At 43.4% G+C, this 18,672-nt stretch overlaps 2 protein-coding genes and 1 long non-coding RNA gene across 3 annotated transcripts in view; 1 reads left to right on the top strand and 2 right to left on the bottom strand.

Moving 5' to 3' along the window:
* The window catches only part of LOC143275631 (WD repeat and FYVE domain-containing protein 2-like), a 28,456-nt gene extending 27,717 nt beyond the window's left edge, over positions 1 to 739 (bottom strand). The window contains exon 1 of the mRNA XM_076579881.1: positions 565 to 739. Coding sequence (XP_076435996.1) covers positions 565 to 737 — 173 coding nt within the window. The 5' untranslated portion in view covers positions 738 to 739. The remainder of the gene's footprint in view (positions 1 to 564) is intronic.
* LOC143275633 (uncharacterized) overlaps positions 1 to 18,672 on the bottom strand; it is a 227,194-nt gene that overhangs the window by 194,218 nt on the left and 14,304 nt on the right. The window lies entirely within an intron of this gene.
* LOC143275629 (centrosomal protein of 63 kDa-like) overlaps positions 812 to 18,672 on the top strand; it is a 43,557-nt gene continuing 25,696 nt past the window's right edge. The window contains exons 1-8 of the mRNA XM_076579876.1: positions 812 to 1,025; positions 1,784 to 1,949; positions 3,725 to 3,845; positions 5,495 to 5,563; positions 6,960 to 7,055; positions 12,350 to 12,493; positions 15,317 to 15,430; positions 16,932 to 17,066. Of these exons, the coding sequence (XP_076435991.1) occupies positions 1,867 to 1,949; positions 3,725 to 3,845; positions 5,495 to 5,563; positions 6,960 to 7,055; positions 12,350 to 12,493; positions 15,317 to 15,430; positions 16,932 to 17,066 (762 nt within the window). The 5' untranslated portion in view covers positions 812 to 1,025; positions 1,784 to 1,866. The remainder of the gene's footprint in view (positions 1,026 to 1,783; positions 1,950 to 3,724; positions 3,846 to 5,494; positions 5,564 to 6,959; positions 7,056 to 12,349; positions 12,494 to 15,316; positions 15,431 to 16,931; positions 17,067 to 18,672) is intronic.

The raw sequence follows: 18,672 nt of genomic DNA, 5'->3' as shown, positions 1-18,672 counted from the left end.
CTTACTCATTGATATAACTGACACCCGTTTACGTTTTCTTTCATTTCTCACGATCAGCTGTTGGTGGTGCTATCGGCCATCTTTTTTTTTTTTTAAACACCAATGCACAGATTTTAGTTCTTACACGCACACATGTGGGGGTGCGTATGCTATTTGTTCAACTATGATCAATGTTTACAGACTGAAGTTTGGCTCATGAAAAGGTATGAGTAATATTAACAACGATAGTGTCTGAATCATGTAGAGCGCAATATTCGTTTTATACCCACTGTGGTCTCCCTTTCCAAGCGCACACACCCCCCCACACTCACCATCATACATTAATTGCAGTACCGCAAACAAAGCACAAAAACACAGCTAAATAAATGTCCACCCATCTGAGAACAAAACAGACTGTGATAACTGTTTGCTTAGACATTGCTAAGCACTCGGCATACTATATTTCGATCGCTGAAAACGCTACATTGTAAATTCTAAGAAACGTAAACAAAGGCGAAAGGAGGCGTAATGATAAGGGTGCAGACGCAATCGCACAAATACAACTGATGGAAAAAACATACTCACTTGTCGTCGCTGACGCTTATAACTACATCCTGCTTGGGCACTAAATAAGCCATATTGACCGTGTCGTTGCATCCTTCTATTTTGTCAACGAGAACTGGTTTCCTTCCGTCCATTTCTCTATCCGAGTTGATTTGAGCCGCCATCTTGTGACGTGTCACGTGACAAGCATTCATCGTCATGAGACTGTTGTCTGCACAGTGCCCTCCCTTCTTCATCAACGGAAGCGGAAACGTGTTTGGACTGTTTACAGTAACTACAAGAGCAGATTCAAATCATTTTTCAGGCGATTTGACAAATATTTACACAGTTTGACCAGTCGGTGTCAAGAGATTTATTCATTTGGTGTTCCGCGTTAACACCCAACATGTAACTTTCAGCAAGTCTAGCTCTTATCAGCGGGATTAGGGTAAAAATAGGTGGACCGATTTTCGTGCTTGAGTGGCGGATTGTCAAAAAGTCAGGTATGAACGTGTTCCGTTGTTGGCTGCTTGCCGACACAGTCCGTCTGTAATGCCATGTGTCAAGACTAGGCCTGACAACAGTTCAACTGGAAATTATTTACCGATATTTGTCAACGTTTATGACTGTTTGGGGTAATTATGACAATGTATAGTCTTTTTACGACAAAATCAGAAAATGACGTTATCATTATTTGTGACACTGCATGATTCAGTGACAAGTAACGAGTTACTAATCTGTGTGTAATCACTAAATTAGTTCAGTGCAAAGCTCTGCAAGCTCTGTATTCTGCTGCAGGTATCTCTGTTTTGCAGGAGTATATTTGGCATAATTTTGTAATGGACTAAGTGATAAAAGTTCAGAGGAAATTGATATGATATTTTTAAAAGAAAAAAATAGATTGATTAATGGCATTGACATTCACCTGCTCATTGTATTTAAGAGGAAAACGTCTATTCTTCATTCTATACAGGACTTAGTTATTCATGATAAAAACTGTCACTCCATTAAACTGAAGTGCAACCTTTGTTTTATCATTTTAACATAGCAGAATCACACAAAGAGTGCAGATTTGATCTTCTAACGCTATTTAACATACAGTTTCCACTCTAGAGTGAGATGAACTGTTTTTCTTCCATCAGTCAAAAGAAAGGTGGTAAATTTCATGTTGTCGGCTAATTTTTTTTTCAAACATGATGATGTTCACCATATTAAAGCTTTTTAAAAAAAAAAAAAATTTACTACCCTCTTGTTGATCCAGGCCAGAGTGTGACAAGGATTGTGATCAGCGAACCGTCGTGCCAAAGGTGGTGATGTGTGGGGCGGGAGGGAGAGAACTATTGGATGGCCAGACTTGACGACGATCGCAGTCCATGTAACATGGACAGATTGTCATCAGTGTGGGCAGAGCTACAAAAATCCAACAGGTAAAAACACAGTGCTTTGTCAGTGTGTTACATCATATTCCTTCTTCAGCAACTTGAGGCAGTGAAATACGCATGCTGAAGACCCTTGTTATCTGTGTCAGTGTTAAGAAGGGTAATGGAAAACACCAGCATTGAACATACCATGTGTTATAGTATGAAGATACAGCGATGGGGGAAAAAAAAAAGGGGGGTGAGGGGGGTGTCAGCAGACGTAGAAGACAATGGTAACATGGCTGGGCTAGAAATGACTGCAGCTCTGCGCTCAGCATAAAGATGAATGACATAGCAAAACGTGTGTGTGTGTGTGTGTGTGTGTGTGCTTATGTTTCTGCATTTGTGTCTGTGACTTTATATATTGTCACTAAAAACCATAAAATGATTCATGTGTTTGATTGTGTAATGAACTATGTATACATATATATATATATCAACATAATCACTTACATCTGTTATTGTTTATGTTCACAATTTTTCCCATCAGTTCTGAATGTCATAATGAATTTATATATATATATATATATATACATAATGAAACGGTGGTCGACCCAAGAAAGTCCGGGGGGAAAAAAAAAGCATTGAACATACCCTGCAAGCATACACATGAAAAGCAAAAGTATGGCTGCCTAAACAGTGGTGGTAAAAACAGCCACAAAAGTGAATATACAACTTTACAAGCCCGTTTGCAGATCTGCACTGGTGAACTTGGGGGAAACAAACATAAAAAATGCAAGCCCGTTTGTATATCTCTCTGAACAAATGAATGTGGTGTGTATATCTCTCTGAACAAATGAATGTGGTGGAAATACACATGAAAATACAAGCCCATTTGACTGTCGATCTGTACAAGTGAATGTGGTAGAAACAAGCATAAAAATGCATACCCATTAGTAGATGAAAGATCTGAACAAATGAAAATGCAGGGGGAGGGGAACACGAAAGTACAAGCCCATTTGCAGGTTTGAAGAAATGAACTGGGGGAAACAAAGGTGAAGATACAAGCCCATTTGCAGATGTGAACAAATTGACATGGGGGGAAAAACAAACATGAAAATACAAGCCCATTTGCAGATCTGAACAAATTAACAGGGGTGGGGGGGAACAAACATGAAAATACAAGCCCATTTGCAGATCTGAACAAATTAACTTGGGGGAAATACAAACAGGAAAATACAAGCCCATTTGCAGATGTGAACAAATTAACACGGGGGAAAAACAAACAGGAAAATACAAGCCCATTTGCAGATGTGAACAAATTAACATGGGGGGAAAAACAAACATGAAAATACAAGCCCATTTGCAGATCTGAACAAATTAACATGGGGGAAAAACAAACATGAAAATACAAGCCCGTTTGCAGATGTGAACAAATTAACGGGGGGGGGGGGGGGGGGGGGGGGGACAAACATGAAAATACAAGCCCATTTGCAGATCTGAACAAATTAACATGGGGGAAAAACAAACATGAAAATGCGAGCCCTTTTCTAGATCTGAACAAATGAATATAGGGGGGAAAAAGACGATCTTTTTTTTGTGTGTGTGTATATATTTTCGTTCAAATATATCTCTATAAACAAATGAATATAGGGGGGAAAGACGAGCCTTTTCGTATTCATATCTATATGAACAAATGAATGTGGAGGAAACAAACAGGCCCATTTTGTAGATCTGTATAAGTGAGGGTGGGAACTGCAACCCCCCAAAATAGGATGGGGGGGGGGGGGGGGAAAAAACCAAACCAGCAAACCACACTGGATGGATTGGCGGGAATGTTTCAGATTGCCGTCGAGCGGTGTGATGTCCTCGTGCCAGACCGAGCTTCAGGAACTGATGTACCAACTGGACGTCATGCTGTCCTCCAAGAAACAGCAATGGATGCAGGAGACGGAGGAGCTGCAGGTCAGGGGGCATAGGGGGTCAAGGTCAGGGGGCATAGGGGTCAAGGTCAGGGGGTATAGCAGGCAATATTGGTTTCAGTTTCAATCTGTCAAGGAGGAGTAAGTGCATTCGGACGAGCGTGTGGAGTGACACGTGTTGAGTGATAGCCTAGAGGTAACGCGTCCGCCTGGGAAGTGAGAGAATCTGAGTGTGCTGGTTCGAATCCCGGCACAGTCTCCAGTATTTTCTCTCCTCCACAAGACCTTAAGTGGGTGCTAGTCATTCAGATGAGACCCATAAACCGAGGTCCCGTGTGCAGCATGCACTTAGCGCACGTAAAAGAACCCACAGCAATAAAAAGGGTTGTGCTGGCAAAATTCTGTTGAAAAATCCTCTTCGATAGGGAAGCATAAAAACTGCAGGCAGGAAAAAATACAAAAAAAAAAGAAAAAAGGGTGGCACTGTCAGTGTAGCGATGCGCTCTCCTGGGGGAGAGCAGCCCGAATTTCACAGAGACAAATCTGTTGTGGCAAAAAAAGAGTAATACAATACAAACTTGGGCCCAGTTTTTATTTTAACCACGCACACACAAACTCTCGGCACTGCCTTTCACGAAACTGTCGGGTCACTCACAATCGTACAATTTTCGGTGCCAATGATTCCCAGCTCCAGGTGCAAGTATACATGTCTTTGTGTTTGTATTTTGTGGTTTTTCAGGTTGCTCGCAAAGAAGTTTTCCTTATTTCATGAGGACGTAAAGTTGTAACATATTTCTGAAGTGGGAAGAAGTGGTAGGAGCAGGTTTTGTGGGGCCGGTCAGCTTCAGAATCTCTCCAGAGAAATGAACGTGTGTGTGTGTGTGGAGGTGGTAATGGTGGTAGTGCTCCTGACATCTGGAACAACCTTCCTTATCGTATCTGTGCATCTGATTCTGTTTCTGCTTTTTGCTCATCACTAAAGACTCTCATCTTTTTAAAACCTGTCTGTAAGTACTCACAGCTTCCTTGTTCTCCAGCGCCACCCCATGTCAGCTCACTTTGGGATGTATGTAGAGTGGGAAAGGGAGAGTGTGAGTGGGGGGGAGGGGTTTTTTGAGAAAGAGTGGCCATGAATATGTTATTTGTAATATTTTTTCTTTCCTGAGCTCTTAGTGAGAAAGGGCACTATATATAAATGTACAGTATTATTATTATTATTATTAGTGGTAGTGGTGGTATGTTGGAATTGTTTGTGTGATACTGGGGTTTTTTTTTGGGGGGGGGGATGGGCTTTGTTCTTGTCCTTATTTGTTGTTTGTTTGTTTGTTTTTTCTGTCTGGTTTTAAGAGTAGTTTACATGTTGTTTAATAGTGTGATGTTTTTGTTTTTTTTCTGGTTTCTTAGTTTTCTTTTTGTTGTTTCTTGGGGTTTTTTTTTCTTTAATTCATAACTTCTGTTGTTGTTGCTTTTTTAAAGATTGATTTCATGTATTTGATTTTGTATACATCATGTCAAGCTTTGTTTGTGTCATATTTTCACTCTTTTTCGCTCATCACAAATTACTGATAAGGTTTGGATTTTTTGGTTTGTCTGTTTTTACCCAGGAGTTATTTTTCTTACGATTTTTTTTTACCATGAGCGTTATGATGATAATGTAAATGGGACTGTTTGTCGCCCTTCACGCACACACAGGCACGGCTGCACGCCAAGGAAAAAGAACTCCGCACACAGCAGACCGCCCTGGAGATCAAGACACGAGAGGTACAGAGTGCTGTCCCCTTAATTTCTTTTCCCTTTTTTTTTTCCTCCACATTTTCTTCTTTTGGTGGAAGAGGAAGATTTTCTTGATGTTCACAGCGTTGTTGTTTAGATTCATGTCAGTCAGGCTGCATCTGTATTGGAATATGAATCTGTGTGTGTGTGGATCAGATATTTTATTTATTGGATAATGTGGTGATAAGACTTTTATGTTATATTTACTGGATTATTACCTGTGTGTGGATTAGATGTTTTGTTAATTGGATTATTATCTATATGTGGATCAGATTTTTTTTTATTATTGGATTATAATCTATGTGTGGAACAGAAGTTTTATTCATTGGATTATTATCTATGTGTTTGATCAAATGTTTTATTTATTGGATTACTATCTGGTTTTGAATGCATGTTTCATTGTGGTGAAGCCGTTTGTGCCATGTGTATGTGGTGGGGGTGCTGGCGAGTATCCGTGCATTCGTGCACGCACTCGTGTGTGTGTGTATGTGTGTATGTGCCTGAGCGCGTGTTGCAGGGAAGTGTTTTTTTCTGGATGGTGTCATGGGTGGGTGGTTTCCAGTGTTCAGTCGCGTGAGTCTGTTTTGGCACGTCCTTCCGTGTGTTGGGGAGGGTGGGAGTGGTGGAGGGGGGGTATTGATGGAGGAGGCAGGGATTGAGGAAAGAAATGTAAAGCGCTTTGAGCAGCATGTCTGGAGAAACACGCTGTATAAACGTCCATTAGTAGTAGTAGTAGTGTGGTTCGTCCGTCGGGATCAACGAGGACCATCTAGTCATCCTAGGGGTGGGTGGGTTGGGCTCTGTGGGTGCGCAGATGACTGGTAAGGCCAATCCGCGCCCGGAAGGTTCTGACTGCAGTGTGGACAGGGGATGGTGGTAGCTGTCGGGGACTTGCTGGCACTGCTTTTCCTGGCCTGTCTGCGTTGCTCTGCTGCAGCGATTCTGTTGGCCTCACAGGATTTGGCGCCTTCGTGGACAGCTGAACGCCACTTTGGTCTGTCCATTGCATTCAGCTCCCATGTGTCGTGGTTGATGTTGAAGGCCTTCAGAGAAGCTTTCAGAGTGTCTTTGAAGCGTTTTTTTTTTACCTCCATGGGAACGCTTGCCATGTTGGAGTTCACCATACAGCAGTTTCTTGGGGAGCCGGTGGTCTGGCATGCGAACTACATGGCCTGCCTAGCGCAGCTGGGCCTGCATCAAGATGGTGTAGATGCTGGGCAAGTTTGCCCGAGTGAGCACCTCTGTGTCAGGGATCTTCTCTTGCCACGCTGTATAAACGTCCATTACTAGTAGTAGTAGTAGTAGTAGTAGTAGTAGTAGTAGCAGTATCAATGCGTGGATTAGATGTTTTATTCATTGGATTGTTATCTGTGTGGGGAGCCAGATGGAAGACATGAAGAACCAGATGGAGGGGCTGAACAAGGCTCAGAAAGCCATCGTGGACGAATACGAGGATCACCTCTCTAACTTACGGTCTGAGGTAAGACATCGCGTGTCACAGGTTTGTGTGCTTGAGTGTGTCTACCACCTAAGTTACGGTCTGAGGTAAGAGACATCGTGTGTCACAGGTTTGTATGCTTGAGTGTGTCTGTCACCTAAGTTACGGTCTGAGGTAAGAGACATAGTGTGTCATAGGTTTGTGTGCTTGAGTGTGCCTACTACTTAAGTTACGATCCGAGGTAAGAGACATAGTGTGTCATAGGTTTGTATGCTTGAGTGTGCCTGTCACCTAAGTTACGGTCTGAGGTAAGAGACATCGTGTGTCACAGGTTTGTATGCTTGAGTGTGTCTGTCACCTAAGTTACGGTCTGAGGTAAGAGACATAGTGTGTCATAGGTTTGTGTGCTTGAGTGTGTCTGTCACCTAAGTTACGATCCGAGGTAAGAGACATAGTGTGTCATAGGTTTGTGTGCTTGAGTGTGTCTACCACCTAAGTTATGGTCTGAGGTAAGAGACATCGTCTGTCACAGGTTTGTACGCTTGAGTGTGTCTACCACCTAAGTTATGATCTGAGGTAAGAAACATTGTGTGTCATAGGTTTGTTTGCTTGAGTGTGTCCGTCACCTCATCAAAGTTACAATCTGAGACAAGAGACATCACCTGTCATAGGTTTGTATGCTTGAGTGTGTCTGTCACCTAAGTTACGATCCGAGGTAAGAGACATCATGTGTCATAGGTTTGTATGCTTGAGTGTGTCTGTCACCTAAGTTACGATCCGAGGTAAGAGACATCATGTGTCATAGGTTTGTGTGCTTGAGTGTGTCTATCACCTAGGTTACGGTCTGAGGTAAGAGACATCATGTGTCATAGGTTTGTATGCTTGAGTGTGTCTATCACCTAAGTTACGATCCGAGGTAAGAGACATAGTGTGTCATAGGTTTGTGTGCTTGAGTGTGTCCGTCACCTAGGTTACGGTCTGAGGTAAGAGACATCGCCTGTCACAGGTTTGTGTGCTTGAGTGTGTCTATCACCTAAGTTACGGTCTGAGGTAAGAGACATCGTGTGTCATAGGTTTGTATGCTTGAGTTTGTCTGCCACCTAAGTTACGGTCTGAGGTAAGAGACATAGTGTGTCATAGGTTTGTGTACTTGAGTGTGCCTACTACCTAAGTTACGATCCGAGGTAAGAGACATAGTGTGTCATAGGTTTGTATGCTTGAGTGTGTCTGTCACCTAAGTTACGGTCTGAGGTAAGAGACATCATGTGTCACAGGTTTGTGTGCTTGAGTGTGCCTATCACCTAAGTTACGGTCTGAGGTAAGAGACATAGTGTGTCATAGGTTTGTGTGCTTGAGTGTGCCTACTACCTAAGTTACGATCCGAGGTAAGAGACATAGTGTGTCATAGGTTTGTATGCTTGAGTGTGTCTGTCACCTAAGTTACGGTCTGAGGTAAGAGACATCGTCTGTCATAGGCTTGTGTGCTTGAGTGTGTCTGTCACCTCTCAAAGTTACAGTCTGAGGTAAGAGACATCGCGTGTCATAGGCTTGTGTGCTTGAGTGTGTCTACCACCTAAGTTACGGTCTGAGGTAAGAGACATAGTGTGTCACAGGTTTGTATGCTTGAGTGTGTCCGTCACCTAGGTTACGATCCGAGGTAAGAGACATCGTGTGTGACAGGTTTGTATGCTTGAGTGTGTCTACCACCTAAGTTACGGTCTGAGGTAAGAGACATAGTGTGTCATAGGTTTGTGTGCTTGAGTGTGCCTACTACCTAAGTTACGATCCGAGGTAAGAGACATAGTGTGTCATAGGTTTGTGTGCTTGAGTGTGTCTGTCACCTAAGTTACGGTCTGAGGTAAGAGACATCATGTGTCACAGGTTTGTGTGCTTGAGTGTGCCTATCACCTAAGTTACGGTCTGAGGTAAGAGACATAGTGTGTCATAGGTTTGTGTGCTTGAGTGTGCCTACTACCTAAGTTACGATCCGAGGTAAGAGACATAGTGTGTCATAGGTTTGTATGCTTGAGTGTGTCTGTCACCTAAGTTACGGTCTGAGGTAAGAGACATCGTCTGTCATAGGCTTGTGTGCTTGAGTGTGTCTGTCACCTCTCAAAGTTACAGTCTGAGGTAAGAGACATCGCGTGTCATAGGCTTGTGTGCTTGAGTGTGTCTACCACCTAAGTTACGGTCTGAGGTAAGAAACATAGTGTGTCACAGGTTTGTATGCTTGAGTGTGTCCGTCACCTAGGTTACGATCCGAGGTAAGAGACATCGTGTGTGACAGGTTTGTATGCTTGAGTGTGTCTACCACCTAAGTTACGGTCTGAGGTAAGAGACATAGTGTGTCATAGGTTTGTGTGCTTGAGTGTGCCTACTACCTAAGTTACGATCCGAGGTAAGAGACATAGTGTGTCATAGGTTTGTGTGCTTGAGTGTGCCTATCACCTAAGTTATGGTCTGAGGTAAGAGACATCATGTGTCATAGGTTTGTATGCTTGAGTGTGTCTATCACCTCTCAAAGTTACGGTCTGAGGTAAGAGACATCATGTGTCATAGGTTTGTATGCTTGAGTGTGTCTGTCACCTAAGTTACGGTCTGAGGTAAGAGACATCGTGTGTCATAGGTGTGTATGCTTGAGTGTGTCTGTCACCTAAGTTACGGTCTGAGGTAAGAGACATCGTGTGTCATAGGTGTGTATGCTTGAGTGTGTATGTCACCTCTCAAAGTTACGGTCTGAAGTAAGAGACATCACGAGTCATAGGTTTGTGTGCTTGAGTGTGTCTGTCACCAAAGTTACGGTCTGAAGTAAGAGACATCACGAGTCATAGGTTTGTATGCTTGAGTGTGTCTGTCACCAAAGTTACGGTCTGAAGTAAGAGACATCGTGTGTCATAGGTTTGTATGCTTGAGTGTGTCTGTCACCTAAGTTACGATCTGAGGTAAGAGACATCGTGTGTCATAGGTTTGTGTGCTTGAGTGTGCCTACTACCTAAGTTACGATCCGAGGTAAGAGACATCGTGTGTCATAGGTTTGTATGCTTGAGTGTGTCTGTCACCTAAGTTACGGTCTGAGGTAAGAGACATCGTCTGTCATAGGCTTGTGTGCTTGAGTGTGTCTGTCACCTCTCAAAGTTACAGTCTGAGGTAAGAGACATCGCGTGTCATAGGCTTGTGGGCTTGAGTGTGTCTACCACCTAAGTTACGGTCTGAGGTAAGAGACATAGTGTGTCACAGGTTTGTATGCTTGAGTGTGTCCGTCACCTAGGTTACGATCCGAGGTAAGAGACATCGTGTGTGACAGGTTTGTATGCTTGAGTGTGTCTGTCACCTAAGTTACGGTCTGAGGTAAGAGACATCGCGTGTCATTGGTTTGTATGCTTGAGTGTGTCTATCACCTAAGGTACGGTCTGAGGTAAGAGACATCGCGTGTCATTGGTTTGTATGCTTGAGTGTGCCTATCACCTAAATTACGGTCTGAGGTAAGAGACATCGTGTGTCACAGGTTTGTACGCTTGAGTGTGTCTACCACCTAAGTTACGGTCTGAGGTAAGAGACATCGTGTGTCACAGGTTTGTATGCTTGAGTGTGTCTGTCACCTAAGTTACGGTCTGAGGTAAGAGACATAGTGTGTCATAGGTTTGTGTGCTTGAGTGTGTCTGTCACCTAAGTTACGATCTGAGGTAAGAGACATCACGAGTCATAGGTTTGTATGCTTGAGTGTGTCTGTCACCAAAGTTACGATCTGAGGTAAGAGACATCGTGTGTCACAGGTTTGTGTGCTTGAGTGTGTCTGTCACCTAAGTTACGGTCTGAGGTAAGAGACATCGCCTGTCATAGGTTTGTGTGCTTGAGTGTGTCTATCACCTAAGGTTACGATCTGAGGTAAGAGACATCGTGTGTCACAGGTTTGTGTGCTTGAGTGTGTCTATCACCTAAGGTTACGATCTGAGGTAAGAGACATAGTGTGTCATAGGTTTGTACGCTTGAGTGTGTCTATCACCTCTCAAAGTTACGATCTGAGGTAAGAGACATAGTGTGTCATAGGTTTGTATGCTTGAGTGTGTCCGTCACCTAAGTTACGGTCTGAGGTAAGAGACATCATGTGTCACAGGTTTGTATGCTTGAGTGTGTCTACCACCTAAGTTACGGTCTGAGGTAAGAGACATCGCCTGTCATAGGTTTGTGTGCTTGAGTGTGTCTATCACCTAAGGTTACGATCTGAGGTAAGAGACATCGTGTGTCACAGGTTTGTATGCTTGAGTGTGTCTGTCACCTCTCAAAGTTAAGATCTGAGGTAAGAGACATCGTGTGTCATAGGTGTGTATGCTTGAGTGTGTCTACCACCTAAGTTATGATCTGAGGTAAGAAACATTGTGTGTCATAGGTTTGTTTGCTTGAGTGTGTCCGTCACCTCATCAAAGTTACAATCTGAGACAAGAGACATCACCTGTCATAGGTTTGTATGCTTGAGTTTGTCCGTCGCTCTCCAATTCTCTCACTTCCTAGGCGGACGCGTTACCTCTAGGTCATCACTCCACTTGATGATAACAATGATGATGATGACACACACCTGTTGTGACGTGATTCCAGGTGCTGAAGGTGAAAGGAGTACGAAAAGCTGCACAAACAGCATCAGCGCTACAAGATAGACCTGCAGAGAATGATAATGATGATAACAATGATAATAATGATGATGATGACACACCTGTTGTGATGTGATTCCAGGTGCTGAAGGTGAGGAAGGAGTACGAGAAGCTCCACAAGCAGCACCATCGCTACAAGAAAGACCTGCACAGGACGATGATAGTGGATGATGACACACCTGTATGACATGATTCCAGGTGCTGAAGGTGAGGAAGGAGTACGAGAAGCTGCACAAGCAGCACCATCGCTACAAGAAAGACCTGCACAGGACGATGATAGTGGATGATGACACACCTGTATGACATGATTCCAGGTGCTGAAGGTGAGGAAGGAGTACGAGAAGCTGCACAAGCAGCACCATCGCTACAAGAAAGACCTGCACAGGACGATGATAGTGGATGATGACACACCTGTATGACATGATTCCAGGTGCTGAAGGTGAGGAAGGAGTACGAGAAGCTGCACAAGCAGCACCATCGCTACAAGAAAGACCTGCACAGGACGATGATAGTGGATGATGACACACCTGTATGACGTGATTCCAGGTGCTGAAGGTGAGGAAGGAGTACGAGAAGCTCCACAAACATCACCATCGCTACAAGAAAGACCTGCAGAGAATGATAATGATGATAATAATGATAATAATTATAACGATGATGACACACACCTGTTGTGTGACGTGATTCCAGGTGCTGAAGGTGAGGAAGGAGTACGAGAAGCTCCACAAGCAGCACCATCGCTACAAGAGAGACCTGCAGCGGAAGAGGGACCAGGCGGTGGACGAGAAGAAGGAGGGGGAGGAGGAGATTCGCCGACTGAGAGAAAAACTGCAGGTGAGGGGGGGGGGGGGGTCTAGGAGGGTGGGGGGGGGGGGGTAGCTAGGAGGGTGGGGGGGGGGCACATCTGGGGTGGTTGTGTGTGGGTGGGCGGGTGGGTGGGAGGAGGGTTGTTTGTGGGTGTAGGGAGGTGGGGGTGTGGTTGTTGGGGTCTGGGGGTTGGCGTGTGTGTGTGTGTGTGGTGGTGGTGTGAGGGTTATGTGTGTGTTTTTATTTATTTATTTTTTTTTGGGGGGGGGGTTGTGGGGTATGGTTGTTGTTGGGGGTTGGGGTGGTGTGTGTTTGTATGTGTGTGTGAGGGTTGTGTGTGGATGTGGAGATGGTGTGTGTAGGGTGGCGGGTGTGTGTGTGTGTGGGGGGTGGGGATGGTGTGTGTGGGGTTGTGTGTGTGTACGGTTTGTGTGTGGATGTGGGTGTGGTTTGTGTGGGGTGGTGTGTGTGTATGTGTGTACGGATTGTGTGGGGATGGCGTGTGTGTGTGTGTGTGTGTGTGTGTGTGTATGTGTGTACGGGTTGTGTGGGGATGGCGTGTGTGTGTGTGTGTGTGTGTGTGTGTGTGTATGTGTGTACGGGTTGTGTGGGGATGGCGTGTGTGTGTGTGTGTGTGTATGTGTGTACGGGTTGTGTGGGGATGGCGTGTGTGTGTGTGTGTGTGTGTGTGTGTGTACGGGTTGTGTGGGGATGGTGTGTCTGTGTCTGACACAGAGGACTGGCCGTACTGAGTGAGTTAATAAAGAAAACACATAATGAGGACACAGGAGTAATGATGATAACGCAAAGGTGACAAGAGGAGTAATGATTGAGGAAGAAACGGAAACGGAATGGTTTATTCACGTATAGGCCTCAGCCCCAAGTGAAGGGGTTAACTCACTCAATACAGCCAGTCCTCTCTTCTCCTCTACACAGACCCCTCGGATGTCCAGTGGGTGTCTCAATGACCCAACCTTTAGCTTCCGTCGTCAGAACTGTGGTATTCTTTGTCAACATTCACCTCTTCAGTATTAGAGTGTTCCGCTTGCAATATTTTGATGATGGTAATGGGGATGAAACGCTGTTAACGTTGTCTCTTTCGCCGTTCGTATGGAGAGAGTTAATATGACCATTATACAACTCAGTAAGACAACATAAGCAAACAAGCATGAATGCAGATAACAAAACATAATTATATTCATTTCACAAAGTGGCTATTTCTCTTAAGTTTGAAAGCCTTATACGAAAAACCAGGAAAAATCACAAACGTCCTTACTGTTTGCTTGACGACATTAACAAGACTTGATTTAAACAAAGAGGGATGTTTGTTAATATTTTGCTTTTCTTAAAACATTTCACGAATATTTCCCAGCGCTGGGCAACAAAGAACAAAATGTAATTTGTTTTCTTGAGATGATGGTTGAGGAAGAGCAGTCATGAATGATTCATGTGATTTGTAACGTTTCTCTTTCATGTAAAGCGCCCTGAGCTTTTGGAGAGAAAGTGCGCTGTGTAAAACGTACATCATTATTATTGACTCACTTGTGAAAACAAAGTGAGTCTATGTTTTAACCCAGTGTTTGGTTGTCTGTGTGTGTGTGTCAGTGTGTCCGTGGTAAACTTTAACATTGACATTTTCTCTGCAAATAATTTGTCAGTTGACACCAAATTAGGCATAAAAATAGGAAAAATTCAGTTCTTTCCAGTCATCTTGTTTAAAACAATATTGTATCTCTGGGATGGGCAAAAAAAAAAAAAAGAAGCCTAATTGTATGCAAACTGCATTTACTCTTATATTTATATTTTTTGCATTCTCTAAACTTGGCACTTTGATCTGATATTCTGACCCAACAACAAGAGCAGTCATTATTATCATTTTTTGTTCAAACAGGAACTTCTTTTGCTAAGCATGGAAGTTTTATTTATTTTGCAAACGCTTTGGTGCAGAAGGTAAAAAAAGGGAAATTACTCAGTAATTAATGCTAGGGGACTTAATTCAAATCTGGTTAGGACTTTTTTTCTTTTCTTTTTTTTTTATAATGCGAAGCTTTATAATAACAAATACAAAACACATTTTAACGATTAGATTTTTTTTTTTTTTTTAACTCACTCAGTACGGCCAGTCCTCTCTTCTCCTCTACACAGACCCTTCGGGATGTCCAGCGGGTGTCTGAATGACCCAACCTTTTGCTTCCAGTCATCAAAACTGTGGTATTCTTTGTCAACATTCACCTCTTCAGTATAAGAGCGTTCCGCTTGCAATATTTTGATGATGGTAATTGGGATGAAACGCTGTTAACGTCGTCTCTTTCGTATGGAGAGAGTTAAGTGTGTCACAAGTGAGTCTTGAAGGCCTTGCCTCTCTTGTTTTTGTTGTTGCTATGGCGACCCAGGAGTGCGACAGTCGAGAGAAGGAGTGAGCTCTTGGAGAGAAAGCGCGCTGTGTAAACGTACATAATAATAATAATAATGGTACTTATATAGCGCTGAATCTTGTGCATAGACAAATCTAAGCGCTTTCGCACCAGTCATTCTCACGCACGCATAACTCTAAAACTGGAGAAACTGAAGACAAGGAAGAGGCAGGGCAAGGGAGGCTATTTCGGGAAGAGGTGGGGTTTTAAGGCCAGACTTGAAAAGAGCTGAGTGCGGAGACTTGACAAAGCGAAAGAGGAAGTTCATTCCAACTGCAAGGTCCAGAGACAGAGAAAGAACGGCGGCCAACAGTCGAGAGTTTGAATCTGGGTATGCGTAAGTGGAGTGGATCTGAAGCTCATCGTAGTGAGCGAGAAGGAGTGTAGAGGTGAAGGCAGCCACATCATTATCATTGTTGTTGTCATGACAACCCAGGAATACGACAGTCGAGAGAAGGAGTGGGAACACAAGGTCCGTGGACAGCAGCACGAAATCGACATGCTGGAGGCACAGAAGCGCACCCTGGTGGAGAAATGTGAATTCATTCAGGTGGGTATACAACACTTGACTGTGTTATGAGTTTTGGGAGGGTGGGGGGTGGTGGTGGGGGGGGGTGATGTGGGTGTTTGTGTGGGGCTGTGTGTGTGTTAGTGTGCATGCATGTGTGTGTGTGCGTGGGATGTGGGTGTGTTTGTGTGTACGTTCGTGTGTGTGGGGGGGGGGGATGTGAGTGTGTGTGCAGGTGTATGTGTGTGGTGATTAATTGTATGTGTAGTGTGTGTATGTGTTTGTCTGAGAGCATGTTTGTGAAAGTGTGTGTGTGTGTGTGTGTGTGTGTGTGTGTGTGACTGTGAGACATTAAAAAATTGCACACACAAAATTGGTAATCTTACTTTCCATACAACTTGTAGCTTAATGCTGTAAAACGCAAAGAAAAGAATGTGCTTTCACACAAAAGCTCTCTCTCTCTCTCTCTCTCTCTCTCTCTCTCTCTCTCTCTTTCTCTCTCTCTCTCTCTCTCTCTCTGTCTCTCTCTCTCTCTCACACACACACACACACACTGTGTCTATCTATCTACCTAGCTATCTATCTAAACATCTATCTGTCACACAGCAACAGTCCAAGACGTACCAGAGTCAGGTAGGACGACATAGAGAAAGAGAGAGAGACACACACACACACACACACACACACACACACACACACACACACATTCTATCTATCTATCTATCCATCTAAGTAGTATATATCTATCTATCTGCCTAATTATCTGTTTGTCTATCAGTCTGTCTGTCTGTCTTTCTCTCTGTCTCTCTGTCTGTGTAACTGTCTGTTTAACTATCTGTGTATTTAACTATCTGTCTATTTATCTATCTGTCTGTTTCACAGCAACAGTCCAAGACGTACCAGAGTCAGGTACAACAATTCAGAAAGATGTCATACACACACACACACACACTGTCTATCTATCTATCTATTTATCAGTCTATCTATTTATCTATATATCTATCTATTTGTCTATCTATCTATCTGTCAGTCTATCTGTTTATCTATGTATCTATTTGTCTATCTGTCTATCTATCTGTCAGTCTATTTATCTATGTATCTATCTATTTGTCTATCTATCTATCTATTTATCTATGTATCTATTTGTCTATCTGTCTATCTGTCAGTCTATCTATTTATCTATGTATCTATTTGTCTATCTATCTATCTGTCAGTCTATCTATTTACCTATCTATTTGTCTATCTGTCTGTGTATCTATCTGTCTATCTATCTGTCTCACAGCAACAGTCCAAGACGTACCAGAGTCAGGTACAGCAATTCAGAAAGATGTCATACACACACACACTCTATCTATCTATCTATCTATCAGTCTATCTATGTATCTATCTATTTGTCTATCTGCCTATCTATCTATCTATCTGTCTCACAGCAACAGTCCAAGACGTACCAGAGCCAGGTAGGACGACGGAGCCTATGTATCTATCTATTTGTCTATCTGTCTATCTATCTATCTATCTATCTATCTATCTGTCTGTCTCACAGCAACAGTCCAAGACGTACCAGAGCCAGGTAGGACGACGGAGGGAGATGCAGGACTCGGCAGAAGACAACCTCAAGTCTCGTATCTCTCAGCTGGAGGCCAACGTCGATCGCAGCACACAGACCATCGTCGCCCAGGTAACATTTCGGGGGGGTGGTGGCTTTTATTCTATTTCGTTTTGTTTTTATTTTATTTTTATTAATTTTATTTATTTTCTAAATTAACCTCTTGACTGCCCAGGGGACGAAAAAAAAAAAAACCCACAAAAAACTGTAGAAAGGTGTCTCAAGTCATAACGCTGTATTGTATTGTATTACTGTTTTTTTGTCACAACAGATTTTTGTATTTGTATTTCTTTTTATCACAGCAGATTTCTCTGTGTGAAATTCGGGCTGGTCTCCCCAGGGAGAGCGTGTCGCTATAATACAGCGCCACCCATGTTTTTTTGGTATTTTTTCCTGCCTGCAGTTTCATTTGTTTTCCCTATCGAAGTGGATTTTTCTACAGAATTTTGCCAGGAACAAGCCTTTTGTTGCCATGGGTTCTTTTACGTGCGCTAAGTGCATGCTGCACACGGGACCTCGGTTTATCGTCTCATCCGAATGACTAGCGTCCAGACCACCACTCAAGGTCTAATGGAGGGGGAGAAAATATCGGCGGCCGAGCCATGATTCGAACCAGCGCCCTCAGATTCTCCTGCTTCCTAGGCAGACATGTTACCTCCAAGCCAACACTCCACTTTATGCAGAACAGTCGGCCAGCAACTGAGAAAAAAATGGTCTGGAGATATACTGCTCGAGAGCAGTTCTACTCTAGATCAAATATGGGAATTTTCAGCCTTCCACCGATATTTTTTACCTTCTTTTGGTGATGTCATCAGTGACGTCACTATGGATGCAACATGCTGTACGCCCTAAGGCATTTGAGGGGTTAATGGTTCCCACGCTCCTCTGACTATTGAGAAGTGCTGGTTCTAGGACCAGGAAGTGGATTTTTTGGAAAGACTTTAACTCATTTATGCCCCTGCACCCCAAGCATTAAACGCTCTGGCGTCGGAATTCACATCACTGAAACAGTTCTCACGATATGCATATTTTATAAAATTTTTGTGGAGTGATGGTCGAGAGGTAACGCATCCGCCTAGGAAGCGAGAGAATCTGAGCATGCTGGTTCGAATCACAGCTCAGCCGCCGATATTTTCTCCTCCCCCTCCACTAGACCTTAAGTGGTGATCTGGACGCTAGTCATTCGGATGCGATGATAAACCGAGGTCACGTGTGTAGCATGCACTTTGCGCACGTAAAAGAACTCACGGCAACAAAAGGGTTGTCCCTGGCAAAATTCTGACGAAAAATCCACTTGGATAGGAAAAACAAATAAAACTACACGCAGGGGGGAAAAAAAAAAAGGAGTTGGCGTTGTAGTGTAGCGACACGCTCTCCCTGGGGAGAGCAGCCCGAATTTCACACAGAGAAATCTGTTGTGATAAAAAAAACAAAAAACAAAAAAAACAAATACAAATAAACCGCAGAGAAAGTGAACACACTAAATCCTGCTGCAGTGTTTCCTGGATGTGTTCACATGTAATTTTTTGAGGGGGGTGGGAGGGGGGGGGGGGGAAAGCAGTGTATTTTTTACATTTTTTTTTTTGTCCGGCATCAATATGGCATGTTTGTACATTAATTTTGATAAAAGAAGAAAGCTGCCACAGGTAATGGATAATATAATTATATTAATCCTTTA

This window comes from Babylonia areolata, chromosome 30 (genome assembly GCF_041734735.1).
Source record: "Babylonia areolata isolate BAREFJ2019XMU chromosome 30, ASM4173473v1, whole genome shotgun sequence".
Classification (NCBI taxonomy): domain Eukaryota; kingdom Metazoa; phylum Mollusca; class Gastropoda; order Neogastropoda; family Buccinidae; genus Babylonia; species Babylonia areolata.
The sequence above is the reverse complement of the archived record's forward strand: the minus strand, read 5'-3'. Positions and strand labels throughout refer to the sequence as shown.